At 44.1% G+C, this 21456-nt stretch overlaps 1 protein-coding gene across 1 annotated transcript in view; it reads left to right on the top strand.

Annotated features, from left to right (window-relative positions):
* The first annotated feature begins 10912 nt into the window (after positions 1 to 10912).
* The window catches only part of LOC128746235 (titin-like), a 61341-nt gene continuing 50797 nt past the window's right edge, over positions 10913 to 21456 (top strand). The window contains exons 1-2 of the mRNA XM_053843284.1: positions 10913 to 14791; positions 14870 to 16190. Coding sequence (XP_053699259.1) covers positions 10913 to 14791; positions 14870 to 16190 — 5200 coding nt within the window. The remainder of the gene's footprint in view (positions 14792 to 14869; positions 16191 to 21456) is intronic.

The raw sequence follows: 21456 nt of genomic DNA on the forward strand, positions 1-21456 counted from the left end.
GCACATTATGAATTAAAAATATGCAGGTTTAAAAAATTGATCAGAAAAGTGGGATCACCATCGACTTGAATTCAGTATTCTCAGTCAAACCATTTCATTTTACAGTTTTCAATCACTGTCGAGTTTTAGTTTGTCGTTTATTTTAGACATTTTCTTTCCACTAATTCCATCAAATCTCTGTGGAAGTGTAAAAATCTGTAAAGGGCAGACCACCAAGCACTGTACTTCTATTTAATGCCAAAGCAAATATTTCCATTCAGGCGCTTCCGTTGTTGACAATCAACAACCGTGGCGAAAACCCGTTTCACTGTGATCGGCAGAGCGGACGCGGATTGGGTAATAGAATTCTAACATTCTATAATTGGCTCATTTTACTGTCCTCCTGTCGACTGTGGCTGGACGACCGGACACTGTCTCGACGGGTTTTGGTGTACTGCCAGAAAACAATTACAACATTCGATGCTTGTATTTCGGTACTTCTCGTGCGTAGAGTGGCTGGCTTCACTATAGGTTTATTCAAATGTATTTTGAGAATTAAGTAAACTAAAATTTAACCGTTTGCTTACGATAGCCATACGGACGTTAAGCATACGAACGATAGGCATACGGACGTTAGGCATAATGGACCATTAGGCATAATTCCGAGAATAATGTTTTATGACTTTCAATAGACAATTCCGAGTAAGACAAGCGCAGGCTGTGAGGGGTTTTCTCCGAGTAGGGAAATCTGCTGAGCACCTTAGAAGATACGGTACTATCAGACACCTGAGAAGACAACTCAGGGAGTGGCGTTTGGTATAGCGACCCCCCTAACGGGGCGTGAGGATCCGGACCCACTAAAACCTTACTCGAGTCTCTAGCCTCAATCTCCCCTGGCACCATCTTATCGGTATTACTTCAGGGAGGGGCTATTGTGCTTAACGCACTCTCTTAGATAACTACTGGACTATGGTAGTTAGACTGTTTATTCGCCGTTGATCGGCTCTCCAGCGGTTTTGTAGCTCAAGTACAATCTGGGTAGCAGCCGCATTAACAGCTTCTCAGACGTCCGAGCTGGAATACATTCTTTGGACTAAGTTATCTGGAGTAGTGTCCTGTCCACTTACTGCCATCATGATGCTTCTCGCGTCCGCGAAACGAGGGCATATGAAGAAAGCATGTTCTGCAGTTTACTTAACATTCACGCATTCGGGACACGCGGGGGACTCCGCATGCCCAAACTTGTGCAGGTACTGTCTAAAACAACCATGCCCTGACAGAATCTGTATCAGGTGGAAGATGATTTCGCCGTGGCGCCTGTTGACCCACCCGGATAGTTCCGGGATAAGTCGATGTGTCCACCGGCCTTTTGTGGAATTAGACCAATCCCGCTGCCATGTGGTCATCGAAGCCGATCTTGTGGTACTCCGTTTGCCTCTAGATTCACGTTGGTTGAAGCACGCCGATGACCACACCGTCCCGCCATACCTGAGTATGGACTGAACCACGTTCTTGCAAGCATAGTCGACGTGGCTCTCGAACTTGAGCTTGTCGTCGACCATGACTCCCAGGAGTTGACGCTGATATTTGCTTTCTGCACCGACTTGCGGTTGTTCACCACGATAACCTCCGTTTTATGATGCGCGAGCTCTAGTCTCCTGGAGCGCATCTAATCTTCAACAATACTTATAGAGTGGGTGGTCGTCAACTCAACCTCTCTGATAGATTCACCGTATACTTCCAAGGTGATGTCGTCCGCAAAGCCGACACCGGGACCGCTACCGGGAGCTTTAGCTTCAACACGTCGTCATACATGACGTTCCACAACACCGGGCTCAATATGGAACCTTGCCGAACCTCTGAGGTGATTGGAACGCACTTTTGACTCTCCTCCGTGTTGTTGCATAGCACACGATTCTGGAAATAATTTTCCAGAATCCTGTACAGCGACACCGGCACTTGGACGTTCCGAAGCGAGTTGGCTATGGAGTCCCAGCTAGCGCTATTAAGCGCATTTCTCACGTCGAGCGTGACAACTGCGCAATAGCGGATACCTGTCCTCTTAGGCTGGATTGCCACCTCGACTGTCTTAGTGAGAGACAAGATGGCATCCACCGTAGATTTGCCTTTTCGGAAGCCGAATTGGTTCTTTGACAGACCGTCTGCAGACAGATCGGCTCATATGACGAGGCGGAGGTTTTCTCGGCTTCGGCAATAGGACCGGATTCTGTCGCTTCCATCTGTCCGGGAAGTGGCTAGCTTCCAGGCATCTACTCATTATTGCCCCGAATAATTCGGGAGCCTCTAGAATAGCCGATTTAATAGCCATATTCGGGATTCCGTCTGGCCCCGGTGCCATGCTCACCTTTAGGGATATAACGATCTCAATGAGTTCCTCGTTCGTAACCGTCGCTTCCTCCCCGACCTCTAAACCGTCGCACAGTGGTCAAATTTTGAAAAAACGCGGACATTAACAATTGGGTAAAAAATGCGTAATTTTTCAGGGGTGATGTCTTCAGAGAAGTTTAATAATAAAATATAGCGCATCTTTCTGCACTATTAGGGTGACCGTTAATTCGGGTGATACAAACTTTTTTTTTAAATATACCTAAAAAAAAATTTTTTTTCTTCAAAAAGTTGCAGAACATACTAAAATAAGCAACCTTGCTGAATACATTAACTATCTATCTCTTACCGGTTGCGAAATATAATGATGTGTTAATAAGGAACGCTGAATACTGGACGCATATTTAATAAGTTACAAAACAAATGAAAAAAAATTGCAATATTCAAAAAAAAATCCAATTTCGGGCAGCTTCGTACAAACCAGACCACACGGAACCATTAGTTGAAAGTACTATATTTTATCTATAAAAAAATATTTACATCAGGAGCACTCCAAAGGAATTTCAGAAAAATCAATTGAAACATGTGTTATTTTTCGATAAAAAATTTTATAACTCATTAAATATGCATCTTCGTGAAAAACAGTCTTCAGAGAAAATATGTATTTTAGCATACTGAATAACTTTGTAGAACATTTGAAAGCAATGAAATAATTGTTATAAGTGCCGGTTTGAACACTCAACCCAGCTAGCTCAATTCATTTTTATCTCAGGGTCGGCAACCGACCTTCGGAGGACTCGTACAACCCGACAACTTACCCGAAACGAAGCGGAACCACCAGAAGCGTCAAAGAAAGAAATGAAAAGGACTAGTGGCTCTTACTTATATAAAAGAATAGAAAATTCCATGCATGAAAACTTTATTACCGTTCTATTGGTGCAGCGCTCGATGTCACAAGTTGGGGCCCATTGATGATGATGAAGAACGAAGAGAGTGAGGAGAAGAACAGGCTTCGATGACTGTGCTAATTGACTGGTTCTAATTTATTGGGAACTAGCTGACCCGACAAACTTCGTATTGCCACAAATTAACCTGTGTTGTACATAAATCATGAATCTCGGATGATCTTTGTCACAATCTCGAGTTTTGCAAGCCCCCCAGTGGGCGGCGCTTCCGACGGCGGGTCACCGGCAACACTCGCGACCGTCTCGTCCTGAATGATCTAGTGTTAGTATAGATAGTTTTTGTGGTCTTGTATTGACTAATGTTTTATGGAAGAGTCTCGAATTTCTCGAGTTCGATTCGTTTTTGAGTTTCGCAAAAATTTCTGTTTTATTTGTATGAGAGTCCATATCCCCCTACCACAGGGGTGAGAGGTCTCTAACTATCGTAAAATAAATTCAAGACTCCAAAATCTTCCACATGCCAAATTTGGTTCCATTTGCTTGATTAGTTCTCAAGTTATAAGGAAATTTGAATTTCATTTGTATGGGAGCTCCCCTCTTAAAAGGGGAAGGGGTCGTAATTCACCATAGAAAAAATTTCTGCCATCTAAAACTCCCACATGCCAAATTTGGTTCCATTTGATTGATTAGTTCTCGAGATAAGAGGAAATTTGCATTTCATTTCTATGGAAGCCCACTCTCTTAAAGGGAAGATGGGCCATAACTCGCTTTCTAAAGAAGAGAGGGGTCTCAATTCACCATAGAAAAAAATCTTGCGTCCAAAACCACTTACATGTCAGATTTGGTTCCATTTGCTTGATTAGTTCTCGAGTTATGAGGAAATTAGTTTTTCATTTGTATAGGAGCCCCCCCCCCTCTTAAAGTGGGGAAATCCATAGAAAATATACCATAGAAAATATTCTTGCCTACAAAAACACCCACATGATAAATTTGGTTCCATTTGCTTGATTAGTTCTAAAGTTATGAGGAAATTTGTATTTCGTTTGTATGAGAGCCCCCCTCTTAAAAAGGTAAGGGGTCCTAATTCATCATAGAAAAAATGGTTGCCTCCAAAAACACCCACATGCCAAATATGGTTCCATTTGCTTGATTAGTTCTCGAATTATGAGGAAATTTGTATTTCATTTGTGTAGAAGCACCCCCTCTTAAAGTTGGGAGGGGTCCTAATTCACCATAGAAAATATTTTTGCCTCCAGAAACCTTTATATGCCAAATTTGGTTCTATTTGCTTGATTATTTCTCGAGTTATGAGGAAATTTGAATTTCATTTGTATAGGAGCCCCCCCTCCTAAAGTGGGTAGGGGTTCCAATTCATCATAGAAAAAATTTTTGTCTCCAAAAACACCCACGTGCCAAATTTGGTTCCATTTGCTTGATTAGTTCTCGAGTTATGAGGAAATTTGTATTTCGTTTGTATAGGAGCCCCCCTCTTAAAGTTGGGAGGGGTCCTAATTCACCATATAAAAAATTCTTGCCCTTAGAAAACTTTCACATGCCAAATTTGGTTTCATTTGCTTGATTAGCTCTCGAGTTATGAGGAAATTTGTATTTCATTTATATAGGAGCCCCCCCTCCTAAAGTGAGGAGGGGTCCCAGTTCATCATAGAAAAAATTTTTGTCTCCAAAAACACCCACGTGTCAAATTTGGTTCCATTTGATTGATTAGTTCTCGAGTTATGAGGAAATTTGTATGGAAGCCCCCCCTTTTAAAGAGGAGAGGATTTATAATTCCCCTTATAAAGAGGGGAAGGGTCTCAATTTACCATAGAATAAATTCTTGTCACCGAAAACACCCACATGCCAAATTTTGTTCTATTTGCTTGATTAGTTGTCGAGTTATGCAGAAATTTGTGTTCCATTTGTATGGGAGCCCCCCCTCTTAGTGGGGGGAGGGGTTTCTAACCATCACTAAAACCTTTCCTGGCCTCAAAAAACCTCTACATGCATATTTTCATGCCGATTGGTTCAGTAGTTTTCGATTCTATAAGGAACATACGGACAGACAGACAGACAGAAATCCTTCTTTATAGGTATAGATTTCGTAGACGCTGGGTTACCGGGATAGACTTGACCATGATGACCGTGTAGTAGTGCAGCGATAAATCCTGCCGTTATAGCGATATGCGCCGTCCACGTGATAGGCTCGTCGCGCTTCTTCGTTGATCGGTAAAATCCCGGCAGCTATACACCCATCTTCGCTCGTTACCGTAACGCTTAACAGCCGCGGAGTTGCAGATCGTAGGGGATATCACAGGGTTCTTCGGAAGCCGGAACTACGTATCGGCTTCACTAACCACTCAGCCAGATATATTTTTCGGCTCTTCGGACTATACTTTTTGTCCGGAATTACTTGGCGACGCAAAACACGCGGTTTTTCGAACTGTACGGTGGGAAAATCTTAACTTTTCCCTCCGTACTCGACAACGACTATCGATCAACTGTCTCCTGCTTATCTCTCCATCCTGCGATCATCCCCAACCAATTCTCCTCTTTTCCTCCGGTATCCTCTCTCCCAATCCTTCTCCCTCTGTCGACACCTCCGGATATCGAACTTTCGTGCAGTCAACGCAACCAACTGGTATACTTTTTGCTGCATGATCGGGAACTATTAGGGGTTGTGTAATTAGTGCGGACTTTTTGCCGTCTTTTATCGTTGCGGTCTTTCCGTTACAAAGGGGTTTTTTGAGGATGTTACCACTTAGTGAGTAAGGCTGTCCCTGACTTAGGATGTCTTACGGAGCCTTTAGAGCCTCCGTGCAAAGCCCCAACACCTGGTCTGGATGTTCCGGGGTGGACGCCGAAGATCTCTTTTAGGTTCCTAAGTCCGCATTCAGACAGTGTCTCCTCACTTCACTAAATGGTAACGTTCACAATAATATTTTTACGCAATTTTTCGATGACTAATTACCGGTTGAATGATTTAAGGGATTAGTACGCTTACTCTAAGTTAAACAAAAATACAAAGATAAATATGCAAAACAAAAGAAAACTGACAACAATTAGAAGAGCCACATAAATAATCAAAATTGAATTACGGATTTAATCTTACGAACTACGCTTACAAACTACACTTAAACACTACAAAAAAAAAACAAAACTTTGACGCCATGGCATTGGTACTGAATATTGAATATTGCAATTTTTTTTCATTTATTTTTTAACTCATTCAAGAAGCGTCCTAGCGACAAACAGTCTTCAGTGAAAAAGTGTATTTTAGCGTACTAAATAACTTTATAGAACACTTGAAAGCAGTAAAAAAAATCGTGTGCAAAGTTATTGAGTATAATTGATTTTAAAGCGCTCCTTTTTAACGCATCATTATATTTCGCAACCGGTAGGAGATATGTTCTGCAACTTTTTGAAGATTTTTTTTTTAAAACAAAAGTTTGTATTGTATCTGAGCTTGGCCAGAGTCTCGAGTAGAATCCGACCCCTATGGTTCGTGCGACGACTTCCCCACTCATCCGCCCAAGCGTTGAAGTCGCTCGCCACAACCACCGGCCTTAGACCAGTCAGCACAACTGATACTCGGTCTACCATCCGCGTAAACTGCTCGATAGGCCAACTCGGCGGAGCATAATAGCTGCAGTAGAACACTCCATCCACTTTGAAAGCCGCAAATCCCCCGTCAGCAGTTGACACAACCTCTTGAACCGGGAACCTGCTTGTCGTCCATATAGCCGCCGTCTCGGACCTATCCGAGACCCAATTACCGTTTCCGGCAGGACTCAGTAACTGCTTGGTACAACAGCTGCTGGGCCGCGTAGCAGTGATTCAAGTTTAGTTGCGTTACCTGCACTACGCCCGTGTTTTAGTCGACGGCGCACCTACCGGGCACTTTGGGCCAACCGGTTGTGTGCTTAGCGTCCTGTTGGCCTGTACATATCAGGCACTTGGGCGGCACAGTACAGTCCCTCGCTATATGGCCCGTACCGCCACATCTCCTACACAGGTGGCTTCGGTCTAGCCCCTTACAGCTCCAGGACTTGTGCCCTCGCTCAAAGCACCGGAAGCAGGCCTCCGACTGCCGGAACACGCATTTTTTATGCCATTCGGCCATGTGTATTTCGGCCATATGTGATTCGGTCATTTTGATTCGACCATTCGTGCTTCGACCATTTTGATTCGGCCAATAGATCTACTACACCATTTGTTATTTCGTCCAGCTGAGTCTCGGCCATTTATATTTCGGTCATTCGTATGTAATTTGTCTCACCCTATAGGGTGATTTATGCATTTTGTACTAGCGTTACGCGTACTCTATTTTGGACATTTCAATTTGATTTTGCCTATCACTTGCCTTGCCTCCGCTTTCAGTGATCCGGATTTTAAGATACACCGGTCGGGATGGTTACTAGATTAGTGATAGTTCAGTCGATTCCCGTCTCTTGGAATCGTTACAATCTGTTGTTTTCAACACGGAAACATTGATGGTTTCAAGTATACTCTCACGCATAGCGCATCATAAAACACTAGCGCCAACTTATGTTTTTTATTATCAGAAACCAGGCGGTGTCCTTCTTACAAATCAAAGCTCAAATCTAGATCAAAATGGTAAATTGGAAGTAAATTGAATTTAGACTTCAATTGATCTTGAAATTGAACTGTAAATTAGACTTGAAATCGGATCTGAAATTGGATTTGGGTTTCGATTGATATAAGCTTGAAGCTTTACTTCAGTTTTAACTACGAATTGGACTTGAAACTGACTTGAAAATTTTATTTGAATTGAAATTAAACTAAACTTGCAATTGGACTTGAAATCGGACATGACATTGGTTCTGAAATTGAACTTCAACTAGTGATGAGAGTCGCCAATTGTTGAACTATTTGCGACTACGAAACTAAAAGAGATTACCTGTTCGCAGTTCGCACGAAACTCCACGCTGAACTGTCAAAACTTGCGTGAAAACAAAAGCTAAAATACTTCATTCTCTTTTTTTTCTCGCACAAAAACCAAACAAACATCAGCAACTTTGTGGTTGCGGATAAGCTTGCAAATTTACACGTTTGCTCATGTTTCAACTTCTATTACTACTAACAACAAGGCACCTCCATCAAATTCAGAATAAAAGAGAACGCATGGTAGCTATTTCTTGGTTGGTCTATTAGGTGAAAGAAGCACTCACCATTATCAAGGCCCTTAAAAATATTTAAAAATCATATTTTTTTTTCTAATTCTAAGTTTAGTTAATCTGACAGAACCTTTATCGATCATATCTACCAATTACTTTGAACTATATACGTTGATCGAAATGCATTTCTTAATATTGAAATGTTAAAAAATTAATAGCAATTGTTTTATCCAAGAATACTAAAAGTTATTGCACTTTATTTAGAACGACAGTTACAATCACGAAAATAAATAAGTAATTTAAGACCTTGCTGCAAGTCTGGCAATCGATCTCAAGAAACCCCCAGCAGTGCAAAACAATTTGCGAACCAGCAGAGCGTCGCATTGTGTGTACATCTAATTAGCATTCAAATGGTGCCTCCTTATTCAACCCCTTGGCGGAGGAAGATCGGACGAATGTCGCGTGACGCTGGTGTTTCGAAACCGGACCGTCGTCGTCGTCGTTGGTTAGAGGAGCGTAAGTAAAGAGACAGATGCATTAAATCCTGCTGAACGGCTTCTGTTTGAGAAATAACTGCGTTTGGCCTCTGCCTACGCTGAGCCAATAACGCACCGCAGTAGTAGCAGCAGCAGAACTGGGTCAGCTGGGAGTACACCACTGGTCGGCCGGCAGTCAGCTGGGCCTGATGGATGGGTAGGATTTTCCTGGACATCGAACCCTGGTTACCTACCGGGCAAAAGGGGAGTGCCAACCAGAGAGTTGAGAAGTTAAAGTGAGAGTTACGTCACGACAGCAATTTTTCACTTGACGAAAACAAATCTATTTGCCGCCAGTTCAAGTGGTTTTCGAAGAAGCTCGCGCGGGGAGGGAAGAAACAATTCTTCACATCATCGTTATTTTTACGACACTTTTCCACAAGAGGCCGGCAGTGAGTCAGTGGCCGATCTCGAACGAGTCCAAAACAAACGCAAACCAAGCTCGACCGACAGCTCGCAGTCTCCTCTCTTGGGACTCATGTGGCCAGGTTATAATTATTACTTTCCAAATCTATTAAAAAAATACCAAAGTGGCCTGGCTGCGACGGAGCAAACAGCACCAACCTATTGCACAGGTGGATTGTCAAACAATCGTGTTCCGCCTGACGGACAGCCATCATTTCACACAAACACACGCGGTGCTTGCACGCACCAAGACTGGGTTCAGAAATTCATCGCTAATTTTAAAACCGCATATTCACGGCAGTAATAAATTAAATCACCTTTCCGTGAACGTTACCCGCGCGAACCCACGATATCATCAAGCGCATTTTAATAGGTTGAACCTCAACTATTTAGAAAAGACCCTCGGCCGAAAGGAATGCACTTCACTTTCTGCTACTACAACAGTCTATAGGGCGACCGATCGACCGACGGTCAAAATAAGGTGCCCACACAGTGGCTTCCTGCCTATTCGATGCGCTTCGAGCATCGAGTGCGAGCATTTGCCCTCGGCTCTCGGACCAGCTTAAGTTCACCTGCTTAAGTGAGAGAATTTTTAGTAGGAAAACGAGAGTTTTCTCCCCAAAAAATTGCCAGCCCAGTCTGCTGGTCCTGTCAGTGCCAAGAGCATCCGATCAGTCTGCCAGAATCCGTTGACCGAGTCGGTCCCGAAAAGAACAGAAAAGCCGCGAACGCGACGACTGTCTGAAGTTCTGAATTTTAAGTGAAAGGAAGAAGCCGACAAAGTGACAGGTGACAACAGGATCACCGCGTGCGCGCTCGAGTGCGGAATTGCTGCAGAAACGGCGAGCGGCGTGCGGCAGGATTCTATTTAGGGATTTTACCCGCCCGCTGCTGTTTGTTTGTTGGTGCTAGTAGTGGTGGTTGTGCGCACACGTACGTCGTCGTCCATCGACGACGTCGACGTCCGTCGAGAGTAAACAGGAGAAAATATTTGAATAATTTTCACTTTCACGCTGCCGCCGCCGCCGCTGCCGCCAGCGAGGAATAGCAGTCCTGTGCGACAAAAAGAGACCGCGAGCGCTCGCTCGCTGGCCTGCCTGCCCGAGCCGGAGCGCGGCTGCCGTTGTCTGTGCGGTGCTGTGTGCTGCGCACATTGACGGCTAGCAGCTGAGCTGGGTTGGGTAGGAGCAGCAGCAGCGGTAGCGGTGACCCCAGGGGGGGTGCAATGCGGGGTCCATTTTTTTAGCATTTACTTTGAGTGAAATATGAAGTATTCACTAGCGCGAGAAGGTAGTGATCACGTAGAAGAGAAGAAAAAAGTGTTCTTGGTTGTTCCTTTCTTTTTGCAGTCTCTGGTCGAGTGATTAGGATGATTTTTCGACCCTTCCAGTGAGGTGTTATTCGGTTTAAAGTCGGATTTATCGTTTGTGAGAGGCCAAAAGGCAGAAAGCTGCATTACTCTAGTGTTGAAATTAATCTGCGACGTGTGTCTCTTCGTGTTGTGCTCGAAGTTGAAAAAAAGATGTTATAATTTTTACACTAGCAAAGAAATTTCTGATTGTTATGGTTTGTGTTATGTGCTAGCAGATTTAATTGAAACGTAGAAATGCCGCTATATTCCGATTTGTATCACAATTACATCGGCAATACGCCAGTCATCCCGGCGCCGATCGTATCATCGTTGCCGTCCAGCACGTTCTTGCCACCGAGCTACGTAGGCGTTTCGCGTTCGTTCGGGACTCCGATAACGGCCACCAGGACACCGTCCTTTTCCCGAGGTTACGTTCCAAAGTTAACCCCCATCACAGAAACCCCGCTTACCGGCAGCCGGGTGACGGCACTCACCCGCATCAATTCCCCCAAATATATCCCAAGCCATGCTTCACCAACCTATCAGAAGCCCAGACGTGTCATCAACACGGCAGACATCGACGTTTCCGCGAGTCGTTATGCCATCCGGGATCATACACCGATCCGCGATCGTTACCCCTCATCATCCCCGTCCTCTTCGGTATCCTCCGATACGGGCAACAACTCGCCACTATCCGTAGCGAACGTCAGCGCTCGCGAACAGGAACTGATCGAACGCAATGAACAACGTAAGGCACGTTCCGCTATCAACCGCAACCGTGCCGTGGTGCGTCTCAACACTATCCGAGCCCGAAGCAAGTCGCGAGGTAGTAGGGGCAGTACTGAACGCAAATCGCCACGCCGAACGGATTCTCCGGATAAATCATTCGAAGATGAATCCCCGCAGACGTCCAGACCCACCTCTTGGCGGGACCAGTTTCGTGGAGAATTGTCCTTACAACCGAAAAAAGTCGAACCCATTAAAAGCCCCGGTGAACTGCTGCTGGAGAAACACCTGATTCGTGACGATGAGGTTACTCCGATTGTGATCGATGAAGCAACCTACAAATCTCCCGTTATGAAACGACGCGCAACTGTGCGTCGAAAGAGCGGCGTCAAAATTCCCAGCTTCCACGAAATCTGTTCGGACATAAACTCGGACAAATTGGACGACGATCTGAATGCCGGTGAGTTACGCCGACGCGCTTCTCAGATCATCGAAGATGAGATTGCCCAATTTCAGGAGGAGCTGCACAAAGCCAATGGAGTTATGAATGATCAGCTGGAAGAACGACTTAAAACAGCTCTTGAACAGCAAATAACCGACTCCGGTGTTGAGCTGGCAGAGAAGAAAAAGGTTAAAAAAGTTCGTAGAGTTAGAAGCAAACCTTTGCCGAAGCTTGATACCGACGAAAGCAATGGGGTGCACGATCCGGAGGAATCCGGAGGAGTGAAAGTTACGGCAGATAGTCCAACCATCGAAACTACGCCGGCGATCGCTCCAACGATCAAGGCTGAAGTGGAATCGATTGAAGAATGTGCCGTGTTTAAGTTGCCCAAGAAAAAGAAAAAAGTCGCTTCGGGTGAATCTCTCTCGTCTCCCGAAAGTGGTGAAAAACCGGTAAAGAAGGTGGTGAAAAAACCGGTTGCTAGTAAAATGACAGAAAGTGTGGTGAAAACGGTTGCGGTATCAGCCGAATCGAAATCGGTTGAAAACCTATCGGTTAGCAAACCGCTGGTACTTGGGGAATTGGCTCAACGAAGGAAAGCACAGGAATTGCAGAAAAAGATTGATACGCTGTCGAAGATGTGTGGTAAAAAAGTGCCCACGGAGTCGGTAGACTCTGCGGCGCACAAAGAAAAGACAGAATCGAAGAAGACTGAAGCAGACAACACAACGGAGGCCACTGCAAAAATCAAGCAGTTTCAAGAGTTAGATGGGAAGAAATCAGAACGACCAGAAAAGATTGAAGACGCTACAAAGAAGGAAATTGAAGTCAGTTCACCGCCTACTGAGTTAAGCGGTACTGCACTAACGTCGATAAAATCAACTGAAAACGACGTTAAAATCACACGAAAAGCAGCTAGCGAAGAAGAAGCCAATCAAGTGCTGAAACCACCAATAAAAAGCATTGCTGAGAATCAGCTATCACGACCCCCGGGAGAGCCAGCAACTTCAAAACTTCAAACCAAATCACTTGGAAAACTGAAAGAGCCAAGAAAGGATCAAGAGGTGCCCTTAACGCTTAATCAAAGCAGTGAAAATGTTGTCCAACCCGACGAAAAGACTGATTCCAATGCCAAAACTGTAAAGTCCGAGGAAATCAAACCACAAAACTTATCGATTGGAGCTCCAACAATACAAAAAGAGACAGAATTGACAGAGGAGAAGACGAATAAGGAAATCCCGTGTGCTCTAAAAGAGGAATCTTTACCTAATATGGCAGAGAAAAAAGTTCTCCCAAGTCTAAAGCCAAAGCCGATTCTAAAATCGACGACAACTGAAGGAGTGAAGGAGGCCGTTGAGTCGAAAGCGAATGGTGATGGCTCAGAGCTGATAGCTGCTCAGAAATCAGCGCCTTCAGCAAAGCTGCAGGCTGATGAGTTGAAGCAGAAAACAAAACCTGGTTTGAAAACTGAGTTGAAAACTGCTAAACCTCAAGAAATCGCTCAACCGGAGAAGAAGATTGAGCTAACAAGACCAACTGAAAAGATGTCAGATGTTGCGGATGGACCAAAGGAGAAGGTTCCGTCATCCGAATTCCCCGACAAGGTGGCCAAATCCAGCGAACCAGAACCGGAGAAATTATCCAAAGATCTTCAACTTCCGCCAGAACCAAAGAAATCCGAAAAACCTGATTTGCCATCACCCCCACAAAAACCGACAATCCAAGTCAAACCGGTCGATACTCCGACTGTGAAATCCGAACCGGCGAAGCCGGAGCTCCCAAAGCCCCACGTTCCTGAACCTCCTAAGCCACCACCGAAACCAGCCGAACCGAGCGTCAAACCGAAACCGATACTGAAACCGGCCTTACGCAAGAAACCCGTTGAACTGACCAAAGTGCCCTCCCAGGACGAGGTGGACTTTTGGGGCAACATCGGGACGCGTGAAACGATTTCGTTTGCTCGCAGAAAGCAGAACCTCGAACGGCGCAACCAGATGATACTGCTCAAGTTTAGCGAAACCGAAGAGGACAGCGAAAGTGCACCGATTACGTCGCCAACGGCAAAAACATTCGCCACCAAGCTGATGTCATCGCCGCCGGCGGCAGAAAATGCTGCTGCCTCAATGCCCAAATGGCCCAAACCGGCTGGAGATGAAGAAACAGTACCCGCAGAAGTCACTTCTTATGCGGGATTAATTGTAAATAAACCCGCAAAAATGGAGCTGCAGAAACCTAAGGAAATTTCAGATGAGGGACTTCCGAAGAAAGCCTTCGAAGTTTCTTTGGTAAAATTGGAGCAACAAGCTCCCGCAAGTCCAACACAAAAACAATTACCGCCTCCCGAGGCGGTCGACAAAACAAAACCGGCTCCCCTTAAATCGATTCTCAAAATAGATGAATCACCAAAACCAGCAAGAGATACGAGCCCAACCATGAAAGATGGCTTAGATACTGAGCTTCCAACCAGTCCTAAGACGAAAAAACCAGTACCCAAAATGACAGAACTTAAGCAGCCCGCAACAGTCGATACGGTTTCTAAAGAACCTACTAAGCCGACCCTCGATAACGGTCCAACCAAAACTCCGGCAACCAATGACCAATCCCCGAAACCGACTCGGAACGTATTCAGCCTCAAAAAAGTACAAAAGACCGAAGCCATCCCCGAAAAGGCAGCACCTACACCGGAGAACCTTCCAACTGCTCAGCCACCGGAAACTGAATTATCACTCCTAAAAACTCCCGTACAGACGGGCTTACTAAAACCGTCGGAAATTGCGGCTAAGCGACTGCTCAACCAGAAGCTTTCGCCGAAGGAAATGATCAAAGCCGTTGCACCAACCATTGCAGCTGCCGCGGAGAAGAAGCTCGCTCGAACTTTGCCGCCTGAATTACCAAAGACTGCATTAAAACAGGAAAAAGCACCCGCAGACAAGCCGGAAGCTTTGAAACCAACTACAAACGAACCGGTTGAAGTCAAACCGACAGCGAAACCACCACCACCTCCACCACCACCACCTGCTGAATCACCGAACATCGTAACGCAGGAAAAGACATCTGAAGGAAAGCAGGAAACTGTGCAGAAGACTGTAATCGAACCGCCGAAGGCGTCCATTGAACCCGCAACAGCGGCGAAGCCGCTCGAAACCACAGCACCCAGTGGAGAGAAAAAGACAAAGATAGTCATCAAAAAGGTGATCAGGATTGTAAAACCGAAATCCGCCGCACCGGTGGATGCGGCAGCCAAAGCCGAAGCCGACCGGCTCGAAGCCGAACGGCGAAAGGCGCAGGAAAATGTCGAAAAAATGAAAGCCAAAGTTAACCAAATAACACTGAATATGGGCGTTAAACTCGAGGTGGAAATCAAAGATTGCGCAAAGTGTCAAAAGGCAACACTATCGGGTGAGCTTCCGGCCAGCAAGACGAATGGTAAGAAAAAACCGACGACGGCGGCAGCTGATAAGGCAGCAGTCGCGCAAAAAGCCGACGACGGTGGCAAACTGACGAAGAACAAATTTGGCGTCATTACAAATTTAAGTAATCTATCGGCAGCGAAAGCAGGTGATCGATCAGTTGGTGATCAAGTGTCGACGGGCGCGGAACAGCCAAAGAAAACAAACAATAAGCAATTGGCGGTTGCAAAACCAGTGTCGAAAGCTCGATACTCTTCCAGTAGTAGTGAAGCGGACGAAGGTTCCGGTTCAGAGACATCGTTTTCCGGTGTAGAGGACGACTGGTCATCGGAGGAGGAAGAAATGGCAAACGATAAGCCGGAAAAGAAGAAGTTCGATCCGCAAAAGCGGGTTAAGCTCAACTTTGAGCAGATGCGCAAGTGTTATTCCAAGGAGGAGAAATCTCCCATTGTGTTGGTGGCACGTCCGAGACCTCTGTGGAAGGTGAAACGACACGGACATCGGCACAACCGGAAGGCGGACCTGACCAGCAGCAGCAGTGCAAGCGAAGACGAGTCCGGATCGACCACGGATCAAACCTCGTCGGAGGCCACTTCCACGGTGGATGCCTCGTCGGATGTCAACACCGACAGCAGTGTCAACAGCAGCCGAGGAAACAACAAGAAGAAACATGTAAAATCTACTAGCAAAACCAGTGATTTAGGCAGTGATATTTATGACAATCCTATGGTGATTCCGTTGCACACGGAGCCGCCCAGTAGTAGTAGCAAGTGTCCGCCTGCAAAGGACGAAAATAACAACGAACGCAGCCAATCTCAGCAGGCCCAGAATGAGGAAGACGATGAGAACAACAAGAATGCCGGAAACCACGAGATTCGCAGTACCAGCACCAGCAGCCATGATTCTGGTTTCTACGGTGGCGGAACGGCACCGATCAGCCCTAAGAAGGCCATGGGTAAGTGTTCATGATATTGATTTCATTTCGTCAACTGCCAAGGTTACTGAAAAATCGATTCATCGCCTGTCACTTTGCGGCCTGTTCGCTTTGATCAAATACAGCAACCTTTTCTCCTCCGTCTGAGCTGAGTTGATGATTGCCGTAATTACGGTTCTGCTGACGTGTCCTACCTCACGAGCGCACATAACAAGTATTTATAATCGATTAACAACACGCTGAGTCAGTGTCGATCGATCGATCGATCGCACGTCGAATGGCAACCACTGAGTTTCGCAACTGCGGATGGGCGTGTTACGCAATGCAACGTAACGGTCACCATCCGTAACTACTAAATGGTTGCATAAACATTTCCTATTTATCTATCGATCATCAAACCAGACAGGGGTTGATTTTTCTTTTTTTGGTTTCCTCCCACCGGAAGCTAGCTAGTAGAGCCGAAAACCGATGCGGACCTCTGACAGACGATTAATTTTTACAGATCGCAGATCAAATGGGTAAAAATAGCTTCTCGTTGATTTTTCTTCTTTTCACCGCCATCGAACGGCGAACATTGAACAGCGAGCTTGTTTGTTTTGTCTCCATGGTGCTGCCGTGGTGTGTGCGGAAGGAAGAGCACGAACGTCCTACTGACTGGGAGAAGCGGTCTGAGAAAGAGAGTGTGTCGGACCACCTCTCACTCGCTCGTCGGACGACGACGACAACGATGATGGGGTCGAACGGTTGTTTATGTGATGATCGTCATCTTCAACCGGTAGATTGTTATTGTTTTCGTTCTTCAGACGCGAGCCAAAAGAGACACTCTCACAGATGGTGGGTTTGTTTTACCTACATATTCTGCGCAATTTGGTGCATCGTGTTTCATACGCCGCGAGGAGAAGGAAGTGTGGCGTGGAATATGTGCGCTACCGTCCGTGGCCCGTCGTCTGTCGGGTCTCCACCGCCGCGCCGTGTACCGTCTCGGATGTGCACCTGTTGTTGCACCCGTTGCTGTTTTGTCTCGTCTTCAGCTCACTCGCGTACCTACACTCGCTTAGTTGAGCGAAACAAGAAGATTGAAACAAAAAATTGAAACATCCGTTGAACGGGTCAAATTCCTGGGATTGTTCGATCCGCTGCCAAATGTAGTTCCGGATGCGTGCGGTGTGATGTAGGTTTAACAAAAGGGTGATGATTGTAATTTAAGAAAAGAGGACGAAAAATGTTAGATCGTTTTTCTGTGACGATTGATTATCATAAAAAAGCACTATGGTTTTACTATTCTTAGCTTTTCATTGGTTTTATTGTGTGCAACTCTGCCATAAAATTTTATCATATTTTCATACGTTCTAGTAAACTTTTCAGAGTTTGTGCTAGCGGATTAATACAAAAAATGGAAGGATTATGTAAAATATAAGTTAAAATTTACTTACTCTTTAACACAGTCATATAATATATGCCAATTACGGGGCTAGCACCACGATCCTACAGGCTCAGCAACACCACCCAGCCGAGATTCGAACATGCGACAACTTGCTTGTTAATTCAGCATAGTACCCCGAAACTAACTAGCGGGCTGAGCCTCATAAACTTTTAATTTCGCGGTTTGAAAAGTTAAAATAACGAAAAATTATTCCACACTAGACCGCGACAACAAACAAATTTGTTCAAGCCTATAGGAAAATCTTACCCCATTCTCACCCAAAAACACGAAACTGAAAAACCTGTAAGCAACATTCGACTATATTTGACATTACTTCAAATTTTTGAAATGAAAAAAAAAACATTATTATACTAGCACAGTTTTGATTCTTGAGATGTAAAATTAGAAGTTTGTCGAAACGAATCATCTATTTACAGTAGGTACATACATTATGTTTGTTTTATATCAATTCTATTGACGAATTACGATAACCATCACAATACAAATTGTCACGGTCGTCATGTGCTGTGGTTGGCTTGCGGCTTAATATACGGATAAAGTTCTCAAATTAAGCCAATGGGGGGAGGGGGGTGAGGTAGTGCGAAAAAAAATTAAAGAGATTTTGTTATTCGAGCAAAAAAAATTGGTTTTCAGCATTTTCACTAAAAGTTTACACGTGAAAACCTAACCTATTCTTGCTTTTAATATATAGATAAGTGCGAACCAATTACATGCGAGCACACTTTTGCTTCTCAGACCCGGGATAGCAACCAAAAACACCTGCAATTTCATTCATTTTCATTTTTTTAAAACAGTGACACCTCGTTCCAGTAGATAATATATTATTTTCCTTGTGTCAACATAAACAAATCTGATTTTCTAAAGGTAAAATGTGTTTGTGAAGGTGTGCAACCATTTGTTAAGTTCGACCGTTTGCATCGATATTCTATTAGAATGTAATCAAAATTATGCGAAAATGTAGGTGACGTAATATTCGTGCAGATTAATATATCAATCTTAATAGTTCAACACAGCAAAGTAATTTTAGAATCACACTCTTTTACTTCAGAAACGATTGTGGACCTATGATTTGCTTAGTCGCACTTAGTATTGGGCGATACCGTATCGATACCCGCGATATCGATACTCGAAGGCAGATATTTCGATATTTTTCATCGATACTTACGACGTCGATATTATGCTAAATCGATAATTTCATCCCGATACTGTTTTGATAAAGCGGGAAATGCAGCTAAAAAATATAGGCTAAAACTAGGCCAGGAAAGGCTCAAGAGAGCAATATTTTCAGGATTTTTTTCGTGCTGTTTTCTTTTCAGGTATCTACTAAGCTTAATTCTCAAATTTTCTTTATTGAAATTGACTCTTATCCAATTCCGAACTGATCCGAGAGCACAGAAAGTATTATTGGGCGTTGACGGCAATAACAAAGACTTTCCAGCTTTGTACACGCCATAATAGCGGTAAAAGTGACAGAGGTGGGACAGAGATCGAAAAGAGCTAGAACCGGAAAGGAGCAACTCCCGGTGGAATTCTGCAGGAATGGTCAAGAACCGCCAGCAACGACACCTCACTGGATGGTTTCAGGGGTTTGGGAGAGGGCTGCCGGAAAAGTGGATTGAGGGTGTGGTTTGTCCCATCTACGGAAAGGGCGATCGGATAGATTGCTGCAATTGCCGCAGCATAACGTTGGTCAAAGCCACCAACAGGGTGCTCTCCCAGCTTTTGTTGCGTCGTCTATCCCCGGTGGCAGGAGAGTGTGTAGGGAAGTATCAGGTGGGCTTTATGGAGGCCAGTGCTACTACGGATCAGATTTTTACTCTTCGGCAAATCATCCAGATGTGTCGGGAGTACAACCCATCATATTTTTGTGGATTTTGGGGCAGCATACGATTCAGTCGGGCGCGAATAGGTGGTGCGGTTTCCCGTACAAAGCGACGTGTCCAAAATAGCGCTGCACTGGAGCGAGTGATGTGTTGCGTGCGTGTTTTGGGGGCATTCTCTTAGCTCAACATGTTTTTTATTGATTAACTTTTATGAATCCCTTTTTTGTGTAGCATTTCCTTATCCCAGAATGCCGCCTTGAATAGTATCGATAAATCTAATATCGATGCTTAACGAACGATATATCGACGGTATCGATAAAGCGGCGGATTTGATATTGATATTCAATTATCGATACTTTCGGGAATTTTGCCCAATCCTAGCTCGCACTAGATAACTGTTGACAATTCTTTGCAAACCTGAGATAGTCGCAGAAAATAGAAATTAATTCAATTGATAAATAATGATAACCAAAAAAATCAAAGCCTTGCATCATGAACGTCTTTGAGACTTGACTTTATCGACACACTGCTCAGCCGGTTATTAGAGTACAGGACAATTACGGGGCCCCACTGCAATGATCCTATTGACTCGCCCAGCCGGGATTCGAACATACGGCGACTGGCTTCCCAAGCAGCAAAGTGAGTTTTATTGTACTCTTATGGCGGTTTTCGTGACCAATTTTAGTCTTAAATGCCGTCATAAGAGTCATAAACCCAATTTGTTACTTGGGTTGTTAGTTCAGCATCCTACCTCGAAGCTAACTTGACGATAACCATTACAGCACAAATTGTCACGGTCGCCATGTGCTGTGAGTGGCTTACGGCTTAATATAGAGTAAGATTCTCAAATTAATGCATGCCACTTATGAGGTTAATTGCCGTACATGTTTTTATCAGACTGCAATGGAACTCCAAAAAGGTCTATTCGTTCGCGCATATGCTTGGTTTTGAAACGACAGCATAATCAGTGTGCTTCGAGAAAACCAAAACATGTAAAAAGCTTAAAACCAATTGCAGAGGAATATCGTCGTGATTACACAACTGGCTATATCTTCCGTTTGGAAACGAATTTTGACAACGTAAAATATCAAAGAGATAAAAAATATATATTTTTGAAAAATAACGAATTGATTGCTTGAAGGTCATGCACATTTACGATGCAATATACTGAATGAATATTCGCGCTAACCGAGTTGTTGATACTTTTGTGTGAGAAAAGAGGAAGTATTTTTAATTCCGAAGAAGTTTTGGTCGATTGTCAACTCTAAGAAAAATGAAGCTGGCCTGCATTTCACCGACGATCTTTTTCTGAAATTTAATAAAGAAGAAAACTTTCCAATTAAATTCTACTATGTACAGGGAGTTAGGTAGCTTAGCGCAAATATTTCAGGGGGTGATAGAGGACCACATTTGACGAAAAAAATCCTTCTACGCATGTGGTCAAATCTCAATCACTACAGAGTTATTGAACATTTGTAGTTTTCGGTTTTGTTTACCTTAAGGGGACATAAACGACTAAAAATTTTAAAAAAATCATTATTTTTTTACTTCAGATTTTGATTCTACAGTCTTTTCCGCTTATTTTGATACTAAATTTGTAATGATCCGACCACGGGAAGTGGCCGAAAAACGATCATACACATAAGCATTCCAGTGCGGCGTGGAACAACTTCGGCGAAATAAAACACCGCTCCTGGAAAACCACGATTTTCAAACTTTATGTACCTTTTTCTCAGAAACTGCACAACGTATTGGAACGAACTTTTTTTTTGTTTTGTTGGTAGTAGCATGGCAAAGACTATTATAACTTTTGAGTTTCGTAAACAAAACACAGCTTGAGAAAAACGAAAAAGAAGAAGAAAAGATGCCTGGAGAAATAAAATTTTGTCTTTTTTTTTCACTTTCGTTTACAAACCTCAAAAGTTATAAAAGTCTTTGCCAAGCTACTACCAAAAAAACAAAAAAAAGTTTGTTCCAATATGTTGTGTATTTTCTGAGAAAAAGGTACATAAAGTTTGAA

This window comes from Sabethes cyaneus, chromosome 1 (genome assembly GCF_943734655.1).
Source record: "Sabethes cyaneus chromosome 1, idSabCyanKW18_F2, whole genome shotgun sequence".
Classification (NCBI taxonomy): Eukaryota; Metazoa; Arthropoda; class Insecta; order Diptera; family Culicidae; genus Sabethes; species Sabethes cyaneus.